Source organism: Uloborus diversus, unplaced genomic scaffold (genome assembly GCF_026930045.1).
Source record: "Uloborus diversus isolate 005 unplaced genomic scaffold, Udiv.v.3.1 scaffold_634, whole genome shotgun sequence".
Taxonomy (NCBI): Eukaryota; Metazoa; Arthropoda; class Arachnida; order Araneae; family Uloboridae; genus Uloborus; species Uloborus diversus.
In genome coordinates, this window is record NW_026558829.1 from 66,205 (window position 1) to 90,348 (window position 24,144).

The 24,144-nt window shown below is 34.7% G+C and overlaps 1 protein-coding gene across 1 annotated transcript in view; it reads left to right on the top strand.

Moving 5' to 3' along the window:
- The first annotated feature begins 9,194 nt into the window (after window positions 1–9,194).
- The window catches only part of LOC129233696 (zinc finger protein 782-like), a 29,006-nt gene continuing 14,056 nt past the window's right edge, over window positions 9,195–24,144 (top strand). The window contains exon 1 of the mRNA XM_054867673.1: window positions 9,195–9,247. Within this exon, the coding sequence (XP_054723648.1) occupies window positions 9,195–9,247 (53 nt within the window). The remainder of the gene's footprint in view (window positions 9,248–24,144) is intronic.

Sequence of the window (24,144 nt, forward strand, 5' to 3'; positions counted from 1 at the left end):
TTCTGGAATGAGAGATAAAGCATATTGCATTTTTACTCTTACATCTGAAGCAGGAATTTTATTGCTGTTAGAATAATCCTGAAAGGATTTACTTTGAGTGATTGCCATAACAAGATCAGGCTCATTTTCTTCACATACAGATGGAATTGACTCTGGCTCAATATCAAGCTGGCACACTGCATGAATATGCTTACAAATATTCATTTTCATTATGTTATCCACACAACTACAAGTGAATGAATGTATGCACATTTTGCAAGCATTGCATATGATGCGACAGTCTGTACAACTTGCATTTATTTTCTCAACCCTATAAGTTGCTTTTGAATTTGAAGTTGAAGGAACTTCCCAAATTTCATTATCTTTGATAACCAAAATAGTTTCCCTTGAGATGTTTTTACTTTCCCTGTGCCTTTGGTTTATTTCTTTTAACTTGGTTTTGCAGCCTCCTTTAATTAAATTAGTAAACCTTTGAAAGGTTTTCCCCCGTACTAATTGAAATAACAAATCAATACACTTATCTAAGCGTTTATTTACTTTTCCTTCCATGTAAATGTGCTTTAAGACTTTGTGCACAGCTTCAAGATACATATTGGTATTAATACCCGATTGCAAGCGGAAGCAATACCCCCAAAGTTCAGGCCTATTTGCATAGTGATTTTTAAAATAAAAATAAAAGCTTTTTGTGTCATCATCATTTTCCAAATCATTAAGAAATCTTTTCATTGTATCGTGAAATTTTTTTTCATCTAAACATTCCAATAGAGTACGAGCTGTCTCGTACACTTGTCTCCTTTTGGATAAAGATCTTATTTTGTTCAAATTGCTACGCCAACTCCTGTCCACATGCCAAGTGCACAAAAGCTGCTTTTCAGCTGTGCCCATTACACGACACCAAGCATTATAATACACAGGAGCATCGTCGGCCATAAAAATCTTCGTGGATATTTTTCCTGCTTTTAAGAAGATACTGGAAACAAATTGTTCCATTTGGTGTGCATCTAGCTTGTTGGATATACAAAATGCAACAGGAAAGCCAGAATTGAATTCATCTACAACCAGCAAGGTTGTCAAATTAAAATCGTAAGCATTGGTACCGTGGGTGGTATCAATGCAAATTTTTTTGTCACCAAAACTTTGGAGCATTTCCACTTGACCAGGTGTCATTAAAACGAGCATGAAGTCACTGTGTGCAAAACCTTCCATGACTGCATTCTGATCTTTGAAAAAAAGAACAGGAGAGTCATCTCCTAAACTCTCCATTTGCTCCACAAATAATCTTACACTATGTGCATCATTTGAATGCAATCGTTCTGGGTGTGATATTTGGCTTGCATTAGCCATATTGCGCAGGTCCTGCTTTGTGGTGAGATGCACACGCTCTAGTGTGTCTCCCAACGAGCTTCTAACTTCATTTAGAACCTTGTCCATTGATGCCCCTTCAGCAAGCTTGGCTGAAACAAATAAATGAACAAAGAGTGAGTAGTTTTCAAAAAGAAAAAAATAAATAAAACATATTTTACAGTGCAAAGTATTCAATATTAGGAACTACAATGCCACAAATAGGCAAAGATACACTTTTAAAACTCATTACCTGTTCTTTTTTGCAACGGGGGGTACAAATTCGCTTCTGAAATAATACCTTATAATTTATATAGGGAGTAAAACCTAATTTAAATGGAATTTAAGAGTCTTTTATTCAAATATTTAAGAATTTTTAGAATAGAAAATCCGTTTAAGATCCGTCAAAAAAGTAACGGATACGGAAACAGATCTTTATTTTCCCTCGGATATCCGGAACACCACTAATACTCAATGTTATTGGAAAACATCAAAAACCACCTTAATCACAAACATTTTACCTGTCTAAATAGACAATGGGAATAGAAAAATCTTTTGAATCACCGAGATTTTGCAATATGTCTGCGGCAATTCAAATTCCATGAAAGGCTTGCACAATGCAAATGTAGGTGAAAACTTTTTAACCTCATGTATCTTTCATTGGTTTAATTAAGCTCAAAAGATGAACAAAATCACCCCTCCCCACTGGAGCAATTAACGTCAAAATTGAATCAGTGCTCGTCTCTGTGCAGGTTTATTTTCATTCCAAGTTTCATTCAAATCATTGAATGTGAATCAGGGTTCGAAAATATCATGATATTTTCAAAAATATCGAAAATATCCAATATTTTCAATTAGCACAAACTAAAGTCTTTAAAATACTAAATGTGTCCTCAAATTACTCTTTATCTTTTATATTATAATTACAATTTGCAGAATTAAAATTAATGTTTCTGAATTTTTTTTTTAAACTAATTTTTCATTTTATTTTTCTATCAATTTTAATGGAGTTAATTTAGAATTGGCTGTTTTACTCATTTTTCTTCTGTTACCTACTTTTAAGTAATATGATTCAGAAATAAATAATATGCATTTTATTAACAGTCTGTGCACAGTCATAAGACATTTTCTTTTTTTTCTGAGCAGTGTTCAATATTTAATTAGGCACTTTAAATATGAATTAAAATTGTTACATTAATAATAATTTTATGAATATAAAATACAAATAAAAAGGAATATTATATTACTTTGTTGTATTAATGATGCATATAATAAATCATAAAACTCTAGTACATAACTTTCTGCCTATTTTTAATAATAAATTAACAATATTGCTATGATTAATATACTTTTTATATTGAAAATACCATAGTTGAAAAAATAAAAATAAAAAATATCATGATATTTTCAAAATAAATATCGGATATATATCGTGATATAGATCAAGTGATATATACTGGTGAACCCTGAATGTGATACTTTGCTTTTCCACTCTGTAGAAATTTCTTAAACTATCTTTTCTTGCAAAGGAAACCTAAATATTGTAAATAAAGATTCAAACTTCCAAAAGATGCAGAAAATTATGATGCTTATTATTTTTGAAAAAAAAAAAAAAAAAAAAAAGTTCATTAAAAGGATACGGCCAAGAAAAGGCAAGGGCTGGAAAAAAAATTCTTGAGAAGGTCAGGGCCCACCCAGGGCTGTCGTGCCACTGAGGAAGGAAGGGAAGAACAAATTTAATTGTTTAAGAAATCAGAATTGTAAGTGTAACTTCTTAAGCAAAAAAATTGTTACCTTTTAAAACTTTCTTTTTTGTGAAATATAGAAACCGTCATGTGCGGGTCAAAATGGCCCTTTTCAGTGGAATGGCCACTTACATACATTTTTTAACGGTTTAAATTATTATTTCTCAACAAATGAGAAATGTTTCCTTTATGTTGGAACCATAGCTTTCCATTTGTTTCATCATTGCTGTATTAATAGAACAGATATATTAAGTAATGCATGAAGCAAACTACAGGTTAACTTTGGATGTGCTGCATGTGACACATGCAAGCAATTAACTTCACTGGTCCAATGGACTACTAAAAATTTATATACTACTGGCCCAATGGACATTTTAGTGGTCTGGGACTTTCCTTCACGCAGGAGGGTCCCCTGTTCTGATTAGGTGGTCCGGGACCAGTGGATCTTTGTTAATTTCAAAATTTGTTTACATGTAACTAAACATTGAGTAAATTAGTTATAACCAGCAGCACTCCCCAGGGTGAGAACTGCTGGTATAAACCATGTTCATGGAAAAGGTAGACCACTGAAAGTAAAGAATCAGGTTGCCAGAAAGTTATCAACTGCTGTTCACCACTAAATAAACACAATGAACTCTATGGAATTTAATTGACTACAAAGGGGGGGGAGGTCAACAGGGTTTTTAAAATACAAACAATAAAAAAAAAAGACTAAGTAATTAGTTTACTAATGCACAATATTCTCTTACCTATTAAAGGCTTTTTATCTAACTTATGAAGAGGCAAATGTTTCAGCTCAATATCATGCCCTACATGAGTTTTGAAGTACGTAACTGTAATAATATCCGCTTCACAGCAATCAAGTGCTGCAGTGCAGTACCCATTAATTTTGCAACTTCCTTGCACCTTTGTCTCTCGCATCGACGGCGCTGCATTATTACCCTTGATGTTAAAATTCGATCGATGACATGCATAGTAAGTTTTCTTTCCAGCTTTGGTAGTTGAGCTTCTCTGTAGTCTGAAGAGAACATTTTCTTTTTTTTCTAATTGTTCCTTCCATTCTATAAAAGCTGTATTTAAAAAATACACCATGAATACAGGAAAGTACAAGTTACTGAAAACATATTATGAAACATTGAATTTGAAGAATCAACATTCACTGCAAATAGTGGGTGATGATTTTCTTGCGTCAATTGGCGACATTTACTGGTGATTGTCAATATTCCAGGTTTAGATCATTTACAATTGCTTAGCCTATTGAATTTGTTATTCCACAAAAATTATTTCTTCACTTAATTGTGCAACAGTATTGCTATTTAGACCTAAACCATTTTTAATAAACAGTATAAAAATAAAACAAGGGTTTACTTATATAGCGAAAGCACACATCTCTTTACTAGGTAAGTATAATAAAATTATGCAATACTTTTTTAGGTTGGAGAGCAAAGCGAGCGAGGGCGAGCCTATTATTTTGATAAAATTAACTTGTTTAGAATTTTGTCAATCCTAATCAACGATTCAATTCTATACTTCCAAAAGTCATTGGAGGCCAATCGTCATTTCAAATTTTTTTCAGTGTAGACTCCCCATGGAAGGGAGTATGTTTCCTTTCTCTGTGTGGTTACAGGTAGAGAAAAGACAAGAGGGGGAGGGGGGGCAGACCCATCATTTAAACATTTCCTAGGAGGGCAAAAGGTATGCACCCAATGTATTTTGTAGGAAAAAAGCAAATTTCATGCATAATTTATAATTACATTACGTTTTCAAATTACCTTGCAACTGCCTTCACCTGATTGTCCAAATGAGGGGACAGGGAGGCTTTAGCCACTGGTTAATCATGAAATTCTGATAAACAATCTTCAAAACAATAACTCAATACTCAAATGCAGAAGTAAACTACAGCGGGCTTAACTTAGTTGAATCACTAGTTAATTGAATCAACCACGTTAATGAATCAAATCCTAAAATAACAGACGAAATCCAGCTATATCGAAATTGTTGCTTTACGAATCATAACTGTTTAGCACAAACTGAATTCATTTCAGTGGTAACCACCATATAATCTTATCAGCATATTTTATCCATTTTAATTGATTAATGTCTAGGGGAGCCCATAAAATTCCTCACTGCACAAACACCCAGTTCCCTAAACCCTACTTGGGGTACGTAGCAGATGACAATAATGAATAAATATGAGAGGTGGTTTGATTTTATTCTTCTAGCATTACATTTTTATGGCTAACGGGCAAACATTTTAAAAAGTAAGTCACCGGTAGGATAGAACAAGAACTAAAAGATTTCCCCCAGTCCATACACTTTTGAACACAACAATAATATGAAACAAAAGTAATATGTGAAGTCAATTTCCAATAGAAACGTTTGAACAAAGGAAGAGAGAGAGAGAGAAATCTTACGGTACACCAATTTTGATTAAGGAAAATTTACAGTCCCCCCTCGCCCCCTAAAATGCCGGCCTGAGGCAACAACCCAGGGGTTGCACCCCCTTCCCCTCTAGATCCGGCACTGAGAAATAATATGATAGTTTAAGCATCGGCATTTCATTGAGTTTTAGAATTGTTAAAACAGGACAGCAAGGATTAAGGGAATGCAGTATTACTCACTATTAAAGTTTTCGAAAACCATCACTTCAGATTGTACGTCAATGTCGTGCTCATCACGCACGTGGTCCCGCAGCTTGGCAGTAGTAGAGTTTACCTTCTGGCAGATCGGACAGAAAATTTTATGTTTAGTTACGACGTCTACTTTATGCACCTTCCTTTGATGTTCATACAAATTTCGCCGCAATTTAAAGGCTTTGCCGCATATATCGCATTTATTTTCGGGATCCATTAGGCAGAGCCGTATACTGTAGCTGTTTATCAAACACTATTGCTTTGATGAACAACTGAAATCGTGTCGCCAAGCATTCATCATCCGCCGCGCCATATCGCCAGTCCACTTTTGCCGGAAATTTTGAAAGCAACCCCACCTACTCTGAGTAGCCAATCAGATTGTCCGGCAAAAGTGGGGTTTAATGCCTCGTCTAAAACCCGTCTTATTTTCGCCACAGTCAAAAGACAATGTGGCAAAGTGCGAAAGAGACATGTGCGCTTGGTGAAATGCGATAATGTTATTTATTGCCGTTCAACTTCGATGGGTTCCTTGTGCCTTTTTCTGAAAACTGCAGGAGGAGGAGGGATTTGTTTCTTTTCTTTTCTTTTCTTTTTTTGAGGGGGTAGGGAGGACAAAAAAAAAAGTGCGTTTAATGTCACTCTTTGCATCTCAGCAAAATTTAAACCTTGATTAAATTAATATTTATAACTGGAAGCCTTACACGGGGGAAATATTATTTCGGAACTGAAATTTTCAATTTAGCATGGAACATGCATTGAATTTTACAGTCAACTTTCATTATAAACTTCTTTATTTCTTGAAATTTGTAAATAAAATAAAGTACTTAATAACTTACAAAATTCGCACAATACATATGAAAAAAGAAAATAAATAATAACAGCAAACATATGTAATTCTGAAAAAAAAAAAAGTATAATTCCAATAGCTGCAGTGCGTTTAGATTCAGTTTTCAATTTCAGATATTAAACATGTTTCGCTTTCCAATAAGTTTTCCAAAAAAAAAAAAAAAATGCGGATTTTTATATTTCTTACAACAAGAAATTTTGTTCGGGATTTTTGAAAGAGTAAACGTGACTTAAAATGATTGGCATGAAAGTTTTAAATAAATATTTGTTTTCATGACTTTTTTTTCTTGTGGTTCCTTTCTGCAGTTTCAATGTTAATGAATGCTAATCAGTGGTGCCATACCTATGGGGGAAGGGCATGGCGCAGACACCGCTAATGAAATTTTTAGGGGGGGGTTGTTAAGGGGTATTTTTCTCACATTGGAGGGCTTCTGATTTTGGGGGATATTTGTGATACTTGGGAGAGGTGGCAACGCTTTTTCTCGTGGAGGAGATGGGCACCCCTGTGCTATTTCACCTTTTTCTAAATTGCAATGATATATCTAGCTAATAGAATCGAGTTGGAGCAAATACTTACAGTTGATTAGCTGCCAAGTTACTCTGCTTGATATTAAATATCCTAAGGGGGGAGGGGGCATTTCTCAACATCAGTAAAGGACTTGCTGACAAGATATCAGTTTTTTTTCTTACTATTTCTTTTATATGTGTTATGTCCACTGGAAATAAATAGTAATAAAAACAGAATCTTCATCAGTATGATTGCAATCTAGTTCTTTTTAAACATTTTGATACAGAATAATTTTTTCAAAAATGTGGTCAAACCCATATTAAAATATTTACTAATTTAACAAAGTATTCAATGCTTTTTCATGGAATGCATTTTTTTTTCATAATTGTAGCATGATATAGAAACCAACAAAGTAGCCCGTTTTATTTTTTCTGAAAATGCTAATTTTTGGACACGTCATGATTGATGATGGGACAACATCAAAGTTTTTAGATTTTCGTTCATTTCACAGAAAGTAACCACATTACTTGAAAATAATAAAATATAAGGGTCATTCTTCAAAAAGTGTAACTTTTCAGTCAAACGATTTAAACTGCAGTAAAAACTTGAAACAATTCATTTAATAACGTCTTTTAAGTTCATCAAAAATATATTTATTTAAACCTACCAGCAACCTGCCAACAGTTTTTTAATAACAATTTATATTTAAATGTATGTTTGGAGCACATCATGTGAATTCTCACCTCCGTGGCATGTCACACACCTGGTGTGACTGTTTGTGTTGCTTGACAACTTCTTTAATTGAAAGTATATATTTATTTATTTATAATTTCTTTCACAGGTGCCTCAAATACTAATTGTTTAAGTACGTTAAGTTTTTTTAATATTCTGTGGCAGTGATGAGATCACAATTTACTTCCCAAGATACAAGGGGGCTCTGAAAACAAAAACCCCCTTGTTCGTTTTCAGCCATAAAGAAGTTGTGAGATTTTTGACGAAATGCAAGAAGATAGATTTTGTCTTAAAAACTGAGTGAAGTTACTGGGAATTCTCACCTCTGAACTCGAATCTCAGGGATGTAAATTAATGTTAAAAAAAATGATTTTTATTTCGTTCAGGAACGTAAAAGCAAAATGGTAAGCTCAAAACTTTGTAGTGAATAAATAAATCAATTAATATTTGCCGTGAGAATATGGATCGAATATACTTTAGATTTAAAAAGGCAAATTTTCATTTGTACAAAACTAAGACTGAATAATAGAGAGGCAAAAGTGCCCATCCGAAACAAACCAACTAACATCCCTATAAACTAATAGATACGTCCATTTCCGCCTGTAAACCGGATATTAGCCTTTCCATGGAATCGATGATCAAACAGTATTTGAGCCGCTTGAAAAATTTACATTCTATTCTATTCTATTCAAGAGTCACAACTGACTACAACTGTATTTATGTCGAGGACTGCATACTAAGTGCCTTGCCTCCATTATTTTATATACCGACAGATGACAGCACTATCACCGGATCGAACAGTTAATGAGAATTTAGAACTAGTCCAAGAGCTAATAGCTACCTGGTACTAGCACCCCCAGAGGTATCGTTTCACTTGGAGGACATTGAGACCACGAGCCTATTTAACGTCGCCCAGTCCCCTTTAATGACGACGGTGGGTCTTCGACCAGCGGGGATCGAACCCGAGCCCCTCCGGCCCCGAGTCCAATGCCCTACCGATCAGGCTACCACGGCCCAAACAGTATTTGAGCCGCTTGAAAAATTTACAGCTTGAATTACTGTGGAAGATGGCACTTCAGTTTGTCAGATGGGTCAGTGCGCTTTACGAATAGTTTTTCCTCCAGATGAGTACTGCACTCCTCTCCTCCGTCCGTCGTCCGAGAATCTCTGCTATTTAACTGCAACCGTACCGTCAGAAAAATGCGTTGTTTACTTTCCAAAGGGAGGAATTAAAATAAGATTGTTTACCGGTATAAATTGATAAATGCTGCATTTGAAGAGTTGAGCATGAAATTTTGATGTCTTCTTTTCGTATTCTGAACCCAAAATTGGAAACATTTTAGACAAAAAGCTTTTTTTCGTGTTTGTTTGACAAGCAACAGGATCGAAATGGGTGTTGTTATTGAACTTTCCATTCATTCTAAACGGTGGCTCACTCTGAAGTAAGTCCTGATATTCTTTTTAAAAAATGATGTTTCTGAAATATGTGGTTTATATGCTGTTTATGTGGTGAAGAATTCGGCAAATTAGTTCAGTGGCGAAGCAGATGAGGGCTATGGGGGTTGCAGCTTCCTCGTGGACCAGCTCCCCTGTTCCCCTCAACGTCCTTAAAGATTGAGTTTAGTTTATTCTCCCAACTTTTCGGGAGAGAGTCCACAAATCCACCTATCCCCGTCATCATCTAAAATCTTCTAGCATTTCATTTTCAGAAGTGCAATTTCGAAAACTTTCTGGGGGAGAGTCTCTGTTCCTCAATCCTTTCCCGAATGTCATCAAAAATGGTCTACAATTTCTTTTTAAAGTTTGATTTTGAAAATAACCCGTTTAAGAGTCTCAAACCCCAACTTTATCAAAAGCATATAATTGAATTTTTAGAGTTCAATTTTTGAGCAATCCCCGGGGAAGTGCTTACTTTTCCCCACCACATGAGTAAAAATCGTCTAAATGTTCGTTAAAAGGACTGCAATTTGAACATTTTGGGGAACATTTCCCTTGTTACATAAGATTACCTTCAATCTGTTTTTTTTTTTTGTTTTTTTAGACTTATATTTCAAAATTTTCTGGCAGTTTACTCCCAATCCTTCTCTCTCCACGTCATTAAAGCTCGTGTAAAATAATTGTCTCGGAATTTAAGTTTTGAAAAATTTCCGTGGAAGAGTCTCGAAATGTAAACTGTTCTCCTTATTATCAAACAAGGTCAACGATTTCATTTTAAACTCATTTTTAAAGTAGACACAGAGGAAGCGTGGCAAATCCCATTCATCTTTCAACTTCATCGAACGATGTCCTGCAATTGCTTTTATCGGACTTTGATTTGAAAATTACATAGAACGGCCTGGATCCCCCCCCTACCACCCCTCTTGTACTCGGTTATAAAATATCATCTTAGCTTCAATTCTAGCACTTCAATTTCAAAAGATTTCCAAGAAAGTTTCCTAGGAAATTCATAAAATGTCAACCTCTCCTACCCCTAACTTTACCCGAGATCGCCGGATTTTCCATTTTTAAAACTACTAGTTGTTGCAAAAATTTTGCGAGGGAAGACGCTTTCTTCTTTGAACACCGCTATTCAAAGACCGCCGTATTATAGCCGTAAGTCAATTCGTGTCCCCACTAGATGGCGCTGGCGCTTAACAGGCTTTGACAATTTTTGACTTTTCTGTGTAAAACTGATGCATCCACCAATCATTGTCAACGTTTCAATCCGTCTCATGCATAGACTAATAATAAGAGTAGATCGAGCTTTTGCAGACTTGCTGATGAACAAAATGGGTTCATGGATACAGCATGTGACTGGTGGAAGGCTTGGCGAAAACTTTGGCGGCATGGTTGCTAGATGGCAACATTATCTATAGTTTGGCACTCGACATGTATTTTAAGACCTAATGTGTTTTCATTAAAATTTTTTTCTAGGTGCAGAGATTGAACTGTTTTTCTTTTAGTTATGCATTATTTTGACATTAGCAATTAGTTTTTGATCACAGTTTTCAGTCACTTTTATTTCATATGGAACTCCTACGTCAGCGTTGGCGTGAACGTATTGGCGTAAACGTTTTGCGTTAACGCAAAAATTTACTAATCGGTATCTTAAATTGAAATTGTAGGTAAAAATCTTACTGTTTGCTGATTCTTTTTTAAGCGCTTGCACCTTTAATTGCTTATAGAACTATTGAAATTGACTAAAGAAAATGCACAATACGATCTAGACGAAAAACTCACTATATTAACAAAATATTTACAACTTAGAATAGCAAATTGACAAATCGGACTCCGAAAAAGATCATTCTTCCGTGTTCCATCAATTCTATTTATTTTATTTCTCGCGAACGTTGATCGTCTGCTACGATCAACGCCCGCTGTTGCTAGGATATCCACCAGTCACATGATTTGGTTTATGAGCAGCAAAAGGGTTGCCATAGCTCGGTCTACTCTTATTATTAGTCTATGGTGTCATACATCCACCAATCATTATCAATGTCTCAAAGTTTGTTTATATTTTTGATTGGACGTCGCCCATTTTGACCACAAGAGGCGCCACTTCGCACCCCTGCATCCACCAATCAATGGCAAAGCATTGGAAACAGGGGTGCACTGTAGCGCCCTCTTTGTTGCCATGGATTTGAGCAATTGCCACGGCCCGTAAGTATTTAGTGGGGCCAGGATCAATTCTATGGATTTACGGCTGTACGTTAATTTTAAAAACTCTTTCTCTCCGTATATAACCTATTTCGGTACAGATGTGATATACCCCCCCCCCCCCCCCCATTTGGCGACATTCGATTTTTTTGCACAAAATTGAGATATTTTTCTCGCCAATGAGGCGATACTTTTTTATGCATGGCATCCCTGGCCAAACTAACCTGTGTTTAGCAACCCGAAGGCAATCTTACAGATCTGTTCAAACTTGTTTATTTGGGTTGTTTGGGTTTCACGCAGGAGAGATACGTGGTGTTGTTTCGTGCAATATACCTTACAGGAATGCTTATTTTGTGTTAGTTTAAATTCAGTAGTTGTGTTTTGAAGTAAAAACAATAGAAAATGCCAGTTTCTTCAAACTTGAAGGTTAATTAAAAGTTAACTCCAACGTGGTGTGTATCTGTAACGCGCCATTGTCAGATGATGTATTGTTTTAGACTGAGTGTGAATATTTTTACCATATAAAAAGGTAAGTTCTTTATTTTAGAATTCAAAAAAAAACCTCTCACTTCCAAAATTCTTTGTTTTTGCAAATCCTTGAGGGGTTCTTGTAGTTTTTAACTTTATTTTTACTGTATGTAAATTAATTTTACAGAAATAGTACGGTTATTTTGTTCTAAAAGTTAATTCTTATCGATGCCACGAATTATTTAGACATTAACGTGCCTCCTTTAGGTACTGAATTTTATGTTAACAATTGAAAGTTGTTTCGGTTGTACTCTTAAAAATGCTGAATTTTATTAATAAATCTGCACAATAATGGTGCATATTTCACACTTAAAACTGTGTCATTATTGTACACTGAACGGAAGGAGCCACCCTTGGGTGTCTCCATGAAAATATGCATAACTGTGACCATACTCCGACTGTAATGTATATTAACAGTCGGAGGGATAACTGGCGAGCCAGAGGTCTCATTGTACTTTCGTAATGAGACCTCGGCTCATGAGACCGAGGGCTCGTATCCCGGAGAAATGATGAAAAAAAAATTAATTTCGACTTGTAATTAATACAATAATTTATTTCATTGTATTTTAATATGTTTACAAAAAACCCTGTACATTTTTGAAGCATATATTCGTCATGTTTTTTGTTGTGCTTTTATGTTGTTTTTATACATATTGTGTTCTGAAGTGCTTTGATCATGTTTTTTTATCTGATTTTTTCCTGTTGGCGCTAAAAAAGCATCGCTAAGAACGATGTATGACATATGTCGTCATACATCGTTTTCTTGGCGACGCATTCTTGGCGCCAACAGGAAAAAGTCGCCAAGGGTGGGGTATATCACATCAGTTCCAATGTCGAAATTAAAAACGAACAAATAAACAATAGATTTTATCACTCAAGAAGTAACTTTGCTTTAACTGTTGGTAATCATGGAAACTAAAAAAATCTGAAACTTCACCATTCTTGAATTTTGTCGTCTTTTATACCTTTCTTCAGAAAACGCTGAATTTTCCAGCTTTTTTTATCAAGACAATTTTTGTGCTTTGTCCATATACTTATGCTACAATATGCTATGAGTACCCCACCTTTCCCCTAAAAAAAGACAAAAAAACCCAGCTTTAGTTGGGTTTTTTGGGTTTTATTTAAAAAAACCCAAAAAACCCTGGGTTCATGGGCTTTTTTAAAAAAACCCGGGTTTTTGCCAACTCTGGCTGTATTTGATATGTTGAGAAATTGAACGCGGATTGAAATTCCGCCCAAGAATAATGTTTGTTCTCTTAGTTTCCGGAATTGAATGTCGAGAGAGAACTTTAAATTGCTGCAGTCAAAATTTCGAAATCTTTACATATTCATCAAAACAAGTAAGTGGTGATTTCATCTAAACAACGTTTTTCCGAATCGCTCGGCTATGACTTTCAGATTCCTCACCAATTTTCTCATGAACTGGATATAGATACAGGACTGTCTACTTGACCTCTTTTTTTACTTTCTTCTATATCTAATATATAGAAGAAAGTATTGGATTCGTGCAAATTTTCGAATTTCGAATTTTGACGGATACGAACGTTTTGAGGTGTGCTGAGTCCATTTCGACCATTTTTGGAAAATGTCTGTCTGTCTGTATGTGTGTGTGTATGTGTGTGTGTGTGTGTATGTGTGTCACGTCTGTGTGTGACCAGTTTTTTGTGGCCGCTCTACAACAAAAACTACCGCATGAAATCGAACGAAATTTAGTACACGTATGTGCCCCTATGTGAACTTGTGCCCATTAGTTTTTGGCGCGAATTCCTCCAAGGGGGGTATAGCAATGGGACGTTTTTCGAGTTATGCATGCTTGCTATTCCTCAGGAAGTAACTGGAGGAATCAAACAAAATTTGGTCCATATGTTGGTATTAACAGGAACAGATGCTGATTCAATTTTGGTGTCAATAGCTCAAACGGGGGTTGAGCTATAGAACGTTTTTTGTCGTCAATTGTGACTGCTGTATCTCAAGAAATAATGAACGGAATGAAAGAAAAATTTATCGGCAAGTAGCCCTTAGTGGGTATAAGAGCTGATTTTCTTTTGGTGTCAACAGCTAAAAAGGGGGTAGCGCAATCGCCCGTTCTTTTTTTCCATTGTGAGTGCCCTATCTCAAGAAGTAATGCTACATTCTGGTTGAAATTTGGAATATATGTGAATCCATATGTAAACAGGCTTTGGTTCAATTTTGACGCCGATCGCTCCAAGAGGTGTTTTTTTTTTTTTTTTTTTTTTGCGAATAAAAATAGCTTTATTAATGCAACAATAAGAAAGATAAATCGTAATAGATTGTCGTCTGCGTATTTCTCGTGATTTTAATTGAATGGAAATGATCGGAAATATTATCTCAATGAATTAAAATTTTTAACTGTTGCCATCTTATGTTTGTTAACAAATAAAATATTTGTAATTAATTCAAGCAAGGCTTTTAAAATAACTCTCAATTTTCGCTCTTTGCTTTGCTTTTGCAATAATTCAGACATTGGGATGGTCGTCAAGTTTTTGCATGTGTAATTTTGTTTTTGTTGGGAATATTGCTTTCTCGTCAAGCATGGGGAGGGATCAGAAAAAAAAAAAAAAGAAAAATATAGAAGAAAGTTTCGTGATGGCCACAACATACTAGTTTTTTATAGTGAACTGTTTCATAGGACAGGCAGAGTCGTTTTTTTTTTTTAAATAAAAATCTTAGTCCCAAAATTAACTTTTCAAATCGTACCCCTTTAAGAAGAGAACCCTTTATTCACAACCCCCCCCCATTTCGAATCATTCCCCTTTATTCCCCACCCCCCCATTTCGAATCATACCCCTTTAAGAAGAGAACCCTTTATTCAACCCCCCCCCATTTCAAATCATGCCCCTTTAAGAAGAGAACCCTTTATTCACCAAACCCACCCCCCCATTTCGAATCATACCCCTTTAAGAAGAGAACCTTTTATTCAACCCCCCCATTTCAAATCATACCACTTTAAGAAGAGAACCCTTTATTCACCAACCCCCCCTTTCAAATCATACCCCTTTAAGAAGAGAACCCTTTATTCACCAACCCCCCCCCCATTTCAAATCATACCACTTTAAGAAGAGAACCCTTTATTCACCAACCCCCCCCCCCATTTCAAATCATACCCCTTTAAGAAGAGAACCCTTTATTCACCACCCCCCATTTCAAATCATACCCCTTTAAGAAGAGAACCCTTTATTCACCCCCCCCCCATTTCAAATCATGCCCCTTTAAGAAGAGAACCCTTTATTCACCAAACCCACCCCCCATTTCGAATCATACCCCTTTAAGAAGAGAACCCTTTATTCAACCCCCCCATTTCAAATCATACCCCTTTAAGAAGAGAACCCTTTATTCACCAACCCCCCCCCCCCCATTTCAAAGCATGCCCCTTTAAGAAGAGAACCCTTTATTCACCCCCCCCCCCCATTTAAAAATTAGAAGGTTGAGGTGCACTAGGGTACGATTTCATATATCTCTTATTAACATTGATAACTGAACGTCCAATCCATGTGCTAATTAGTGCTTGACATTGTTTACTATTGTTGTTTCACTTCCCCTTGTCATCATGTATGCTCTTTTTCTAATGTTTCATTTAAATGGAAGATTAAAATGCAATGATCGAAATGATGTTTATTGATTATTTACGAATAACACAAGAGTGTTACTCGTAACACTTACTCTTAATTCAATTAATTACCGCCCGTTCGGCAGGGCTAAAGCAGAAATACATGGAATACACAGCCAGCTCAGTCATTTCCAGCAGAGGACTGCTGTTTCGTGCTTATTAGCACTCATCAGCCCGGCATAGGAAAGCGACTGAGCCGCAGATGGAAAATCTCTCGAGGAAGCCAAGAGTGGCAAACAAACTGGTAGCTAATGCAGAATCAGTACAGACCAGACGAGTGACCGAAGCAATGGTTCGGTTCAGTAACTTACTGAATATACCATGTCTTGCCTTCAATCTTCGATTTGAACCGAACCGACTAATACCACACCACAGGAGAGTTTTATAATATTTTGAGTTGTAATCGAAAATCCGAAAAGGTCACGGTCCCCCGCATTTTGGATTTAAGGTCCCATTATGGCCTTTCCATGGAAAAGTCACTTTGTCCCACACGTGACGTCTCATATATGTCTGCAAAAATAATACCTCAAAAATATCATTGAACAAGTTTTTTCTGCTTAACAAATTACAAAATTATGTATGATATCTTAAGCAAAAAAAAAATCGTCATTACCATTTCAAAGTATTATTTTAAAGAAATGTTTGAAGCATCACATGCAGGACAACGTCGCATTCATTGTACAAGCTATGCAAGAGTACATTAAATCAAAATAAAAGTGAATGTTCAATTACTTAACTAAAAATTACCTACCTGATCGGGTTTTTTGGGAAGCTACAAATTTTATTTTGACAAACGAGGGTCGAATACACGAGGTTCAACTGTTCCTCGATTTCTAAATGAACATTAAGAGTAAGTACACGAAATAACACCGCCAGCTCGGTCATTTCCAGCCGAGGACTGCAGTTTCGTGCTTATTAGCACTCATCAGCCCGGCATAGGAGAGCGACTGAGCCGCAGATGGAAAATCTCTTGAGGAAGCCAAGAGTGGCAAACAAACTGGTAGCTAATGCAGAATCAGTACAGACCAGACGAGTGACCGAAGCAATGGTTCGGTTCAAATCGAAGATTGAAGGCAAGACATGGTATATTTAGTAAGTTACTGAACCGAGCCATTGCTTTGGTCACTTGTCTGGTCTGTACTAATTCTGCATTAGCTACCAGTTTGTTTGCCACTCTTGGCTTCTTCAAGAGATTTTCCATCTGCGGCTCAGTCGCTTTCCTATGCCGGGCCGATGAGTGCTAATGAGCACGAAACTGCAGTCCTCGGCTGGAAATGACCGAGCTGGCAGTGTATTTCGTGTACTTACTCTTAATGTTCATTTAGGAATCGAGAAACAGTAGAACCTCGTGTATTCGACCCTCGTTTGTCAAAATAAAATTTGTAGCTTCAAAAAAAAAGAAAAAATCCTCAATCAATTAGATAATTTTTAGTTAAGTAATTGAACATTCACTTTTATTTTCATTTAATGTACTCTTTCATAGCTTGTACAATGAATGCGACGTTGTCCTGCATGTGATGCTTCATACTTTAAAATAATACTTTGAAATGGTAATGACAATTTTGTTTGCTTAAGATATCATACATAATTTTGTAATTTGTTAAGCAGAAAAAACTTGTTCAATGATATTTTTAAAGTATTATTCTTGCAGACATATATGAGGGGGCACGTGATGTGAAATACCCGGGTATTTATTTTTTGGGGTAAATACCCTGGGTAACCCAGGTAAATATCCAAAATGGGTATTTACCTGGGTATTTATTTCAAAAATTTATATTCAACTAAAATGCTTTTCTGTATGTATTCCACTATGTATATATATATATAACCAACCATATACAAAACAATATATTTTTGCCCAAAAATTGTATTTTGATTCCATATTTAAAGAATTATTGTGAGAAACAACTTAGCAATCTAATATGATATTCACATTAAATGTGTTGGATATGCCTAATCAATGTTGATACCCGGATTTCAGATATAAAAAAGCCATTCTTAAAAAAGTAAAAAGCTTAACTGGTTACAAAAAAAGCAAACATCAATTTTTAAGGTCCTAGTCTTTTATAAACCAGTAATATGTCCTTGCATGACATCAAAATGTAACGAAATCTTGCTCAATTTATTATTACCATTTATTTACCTATATCTTTTGCAGAATGTTAATGTGAAAACTATTTCTATATTTGCCACGTTATCACGTAAACAGCAATAAAATAAATAAATAACATCATAGTCTTAATAACTTCTCAGTTTATTCTTCCAAACATCCCTCATGCTCCCTTTTTTTTTTTTCATTTTGGGCATGACTAACCTAGTTTGTGATATTGAATTCCTGAAGTTTATCATTGAATTGCTTATACTTCTCCAATTATGACATTGAAAAGAAAAATATATTATAATTTTCTATAAAAAATATTATAAACTGTGCAATACATATGTATGTATCAGTTTTACGAAGTATTTCATATTTAGCTTTAAAAAAAAAATCCCATTCAGTTTTGCATTTTTTTGTAAAATACCCAGTTTTTGGGTATTTACCCTGGCCTTGGGTAAATACCCAAAAAATATTTACCTACCCGCTGGGTACTTACCCGATCCACATCACTACATGGCACGATGGGGATTAAGATTCAACATGCAATGCACTAATAAAGAGAAAATCGCAATTTTTGGACTTCATCAGTCTGGCTCTGAGTTACGGAAATGACAAATTTATTATTTTAAGCAATCCTTCACAGTTAATTAGTGTCGGCCCCGCTTAAAAGAATACCATCAGTTCCAAGAATTGTTATTCGATTAAGCAGAAAATTTTATTTACCTTTCCTGGTTGACAATTTTTGTCTTAAAACATTATAAGAAATCAATATCTATTAGCAAATGAAGAAAAAATGCTATTGATAACAGAGTTTTAAATTAGCTAAGTAATCAACAAAAGAGTATAATAATTAAATATATATAATACAAGTATGTATGAAAATTATAAACATCTAACTTACTATTTGAGGTATTAAATCTTCATTTTGCCACTTTTTTTCAGTTCATATATATATATATATATATATATATATATATATATATATATATATATATATATATATATATATATAAATATATATTTTTTTTTTTTTTTTTTTTTTTTTTTGAGAAAGTCCATAATAGTGGATTCCTTGCTCAAGGTATTTTGAGAACTCATTTCTAACTTCAATTACCGTGTTTTACTTGATATTTATCAATTTTTTATCGTCTGGCAATGTTTATATTTCGTTGTGTTTTTTAAAACTTAATTATCGACTGTCTTTTGGTAATGGCAACTATAAAAGAAACTAGATAGAATAATGGAAATGCTTTGATGGAATATGAATGTTGTTTTTCCCGCCCGTTGTCTGCCGAAAAATACTAATTTAAATTTTTACGTCAATAATTGCTCTTATTGAGCAATCACAAAATGCTTATTGTTCTCACTTGACCTTTGAATGACGTTCCTATGATTTTATTCCCTCCCCCCCCCCCCGCCTTCCTCTGCAGCACCAAGTCGACCAGCTCATCCCGATGCTGCTCCTCTAGCGAGCATACATACACACACATGCCTGCACACATGCACACATACATATACAAACACACACAAGCCTACATACACATACACGTCTGCACACACACAAGCCTACATACACATACACGTCTGCACACACATATGCCTACACACACATGCACACATACATCCACAAACACACACAATCTTACATACACATATTTGTCTGCACACACGTATGCCTACACATTCATTAATGCTTACATACATGCGCGTACATACACATACACACGCGCCTACATATACACACACGAACGCCTACACACATACACACGAGCGTGTACATACACAGACATGCGCCTGACACGCTCGTGATTGCAGAAAACATAATTTGAATTCAAGATGTCAAAATTCGAATTATTTTTTAAATTTATTTTGAACGTATTCAAAACTTTTCTCAGCAAAAATATATGAGGAAGCTGATCACAATTATTTGATTATCTGGGGAAATAATTCGATTGAGCAGGGATATTTAACATTACACTTTTGGGGAAATATTCGGTTCTGGGAGATTTCATTCGTATGAGCGGGGTATTCGTTTATCCGTTACCCGATGAAGCGAGGCTGACAATATATTTAGACTTCTTTGATCATCTGTAATCAAATTTGTGTTTTACTGGGAGGTGGAGTAAGCCGTCCGGGACACCGGGAATTGGTCTGAAACCGGAGCATTTGGCACAGACCATGTGTGATTTAAAAAAAAAAAAACAACAAATATATCGGTCGCTTAGCCAAAGTATCGGATAACTTAATTTTGTAGGGTTGCCACGCCACAGGGGAACCTGAAAAAACAAGAAAAATACTGGGAATTCAAAAATCATTAAAAATCAGGGAATTTTAAAAAAATCTTTAAAAGCTTGGAAAATGCAGGGAATTTTATAATTATTTTAAATTGAAATTCAAAAATCAATGCCCAAAATTTATAAACTTCCAAAATTAATAACTGGCAAAAGTATCCGGCGTTGCCTGGGTCAGTAATAATTGTGAGAAATAATCGCTACATTCATTCGCGTTTCTTGCTTTAACTGAAAGAACTCAAAACACCCAGCTTTGATGTGATTAAAAATCGAGCTTCTTCCTTACCCATAAAAGTAAAATAGCAATGAGTATAAAGAACGAAATAGTATTCAGTTAGAAACGAAATCACGACATTTAAGCCTATAAAAATTTGAAGACTTTCCAAAATATGAAATTTCACCTGTCATACTTGCCAACTCTACTGTTTTTAACGGGAGACTCCCGTTTTTTGCTTCCATCTCCCTATTTCCTGTTTTTTACCATTTTCTCCCGTTTTTGTAAGAAGTCCCCTTATGTAAGAAGTTTCAGTTTCTTCTCAATAGATGGCGCCCTTTTCTTGTCATCCACCAAGGTCAAGGAAAAAGAATTTTTCCAACTGATAACTCATCGAGTAAAAATTTATTTTTGGAAGCTTCCCATATTGCATGTTCAACAAAACATGTGCTTTGCCAAAAGTTGCAGCAGATTTCAATCCCTTTGCATCTTGAAAATGTTTCAATTATTTTGTAAGTTTGAAGTTATTTTGACATGTACTACCCCATACCTACTCATTTTATATTTTATTTTCATAAAGTATTGATTTTTTTTGGATATAAGTAATTAAATTTTTGTAGCGACCTTTTAGGTACAGACTATGGAATGTACCAAACTTTAAGCAAATTCTCTCATTATTTGGTTTTTCCTTTGCAGGATTTTTTTTCTTGCTGCTACCAATTAGCTTAGATCTGCAAAAAATCCCCATTTCACTTTAAATTTAGTATTCATGTTATTTAAAAGCATAATTTAATAATTTTGTTGTGAAATATGTCGCTGGTGAATCACCTATACGTACCTCTAGTGGAATCTCCTTTTTTTTTTCTTCAAAAGTTGGCAAGAATGTCTGTTTAAAAAGATTTATCAGTTAATTTTTTTTGTGAATATAGTCTAAAACTTTTTCTATAAATACAAACGGTTTTAAAAAATGTTGCCGCCGTTGTTCCCACTATGCTTGTCTTAGTTGTTTTTTAAAATTTCAACTATTGTGAGTTCTTGTTGCGACTTGAAATGTTACCAACGCCAAATATCGACGTATTTTTGCTCACCATAAAATGATGCTAAACATTATTTTCATCCGAAATGAATCCGAAGTAAGTTGTTAAACTTGGTGAGTGTTTGAAATTGTGCGCAAAGAGAAATTAATGGACGTTTTTGTGCTGTTAATAGATTTGCCTAATTTAGTTAGCGGATTATTTTACATTTTAACAAAAGTTTTAAAGATTCTTCTGATGGCGATATTTTGGTTACATGGTCAGGGCCGGATTAACTTCTAAGTTTGGCCCTTCTAAGTTTGGCCCAATGCCAAACTTAGAGATTACACCCCATCTCACATATCCGAACTCTATCGAAATTTTATCTCTAATCGATTGCGCTTTTTATACTTCCTCAAAATTTCTTTTCGATTTTCGAACCCAACGGAGACTGCAACTAAATTTTAAATTTACAAAAGATATTTAGTGGAATAATCTGTAACCTGCTTCACAGGAAATAATATTATTATTTATTATTTCAAAAATGAAATTGTTGATTGATTTTTTCGAAAGTTTGAATGGAATTTGGAACAAATACTTGATTGTGTAAAATTCTCGTAATTGAACTATGTAATAGCAGTAAATAAACTATAGTTGTTCAATAACTGCTCAAAAGAAAAAAAAAAGTTGTGTTACGTAAAATAAAAGGAAAATTCATCTCAAACTAAAAGTGTAGCTTTAGCACCCCCATAAAGTTAACAAGTTCGTATTTTCATCTCTGATTGAGAGATGGTAGCTAACTTACAGAAAGATACACTGTGTAATATAACATGAGAAATGTTAAAATTATGATACCGATACATTTTGTTCAACTAAAAAAAAGCTATTTATAAAATTCCACTTACACAGTCAACTAAGGGCATCAATAATGTAACAAATCCGCGATTTTCCGCTTTTTTATTTTATTTATTTTTTTCTTTTTTTCATTTCCCGGCCGCCAAGCATTTTCAAGCGATCGATCGCGATCGCCTCGTCAGGATTTTTGCTGACTCATGTGTTCTTTCTTAGGTAGAAAGAAGAAAGGAACTTCGTTTCGTGGGTGTAGAAAGGAAATGGCTCGAAAATGACGCAGAAAGCGTCAGCTCTTATGCATTTCGAAATCCGATTGCATCTGCTTCCATAACACTCGCTCATTTTTGTCTACTAGTCCATCCCATCACTTAAACCTTTAAAACTTTTTGTAGACTATTATTTTCAACCCTTCTCGTTATTTTTTGCTGAAGACTTGTACGCTCATTGTTTTGCCACGCCCATTTCACAGCCACTTTCCGGCGATCGCACATTCCCCCTCACCTTCCTTCTGCCCCGACCTTCCCATCAGGATTCTTGCTAAGGCACACGTTCTTTCTTGAGTGGAAAGAAGTAAGGAACTTTTTGCTGTTGGTGAAGAGGATGAATTAGGAGTGGAGGTGGAAATGCTGGAGGGTGACGGTGGATGCAATCCTTAGATGTAGCTTTTGAAATCCGATTGCATCCGCTTTTGTAACACTCTCATTTTTATCTGCTATGCCATTCTACTGCTTAGTCATTAATACCTTTTTGTAGACTAATATTTTCAACCCTTCTTATACTTTATTTATTTTTTTTTTTTATGAAGACTGCCACGCCCATTCAAAGATGTTTATCCTATTCCATTCGAGTTAATTTAAGCCAATATCTAATTTAAGCCAAAATCGTTCTTCGAATCTAGTTTTAATGCTTATCACGCTTACCAAAGATACAGCTCTTGAAGATCTTAATAAATTCAAATTTATTTTAACTATACGGTGCTATTTTATTATGACACACATGTAAATATAGGAAATTAAAGATGCTTATATTCTCAAATCATGACATAGTGTTCAACACTTTTTTTATCAATTTCAAAATAATCGTTAATTTTTATGCTAGCGTTTAAAATGACCATCAGAGCTTAAAAAGTTTTAGATTGGGTTTAGTTTTTTAATGATTTTCATAGAATGTACCCAGGTGCTCCCCAAAATTTCAAAATGCTCCTCAAATTGTTTCTTCAAGGTTAGCCACTCTGATAATGTCATTTTGTAATTATGGTGTCCAATGATTCAGCTTGTATTAAGTGTTTAATTATGTGGAAGTTGTATAGCACTAGATGTCACATTATAAAGTTTTAAATTCACCTGATTTGCGGGCTATGGGAAATTGAAAGTGGTAAATGGAATTGATATATGTGTTAAAATCTTAAATAAATGCAAGCTTATTTTATTTATTCATTTGTTAGCATTTCTACTAGTAAAAAAAAACAACAAAAATAAATAAATAAAAAACATTTATCTGTTAATATTTAAAAGACAGTATAGTATCAATGTAATTTCGCGTAATATATATATATATATATATATATATATATATATATATATATATATATATATATATATATTTATATATATATATATATATATATTCAAATTTTAAGTCTCGCAATTTTTCCTCTTTTTTGATTTCGGGCTGTTTTTATCCCTGGCAGTTGAGAATAGGGAAAAAACTTAAGTTCCTGTGTAGAAAAATCGATTATTGTGTTTATTCTGTGATTTGTATTTGGACTGCTGTTGTCGTACAAAACTTGGATGTAATTTCACACAAATATTTCATCTTAAAATTTTCGTTACGGTTACTGAACAATTTTATTACAAGAAAAAAGAAATAAGCAAACAAAATATACATAAATAAAACAAGGAATATGTGTGTATATTTATGTATATATATATGTGTGTGTGTGTGTTTATATGTTACCTAAACAAATCCACAGTTTTCGTCGGATCTGGACCAAATTTGGCAGGAAGTTACTTTTGCACCCGAGAAGGAACGTAGGTGGGTTTTCAAACGCCAAAAAAGAACCGAACCGTTCGAATTTTA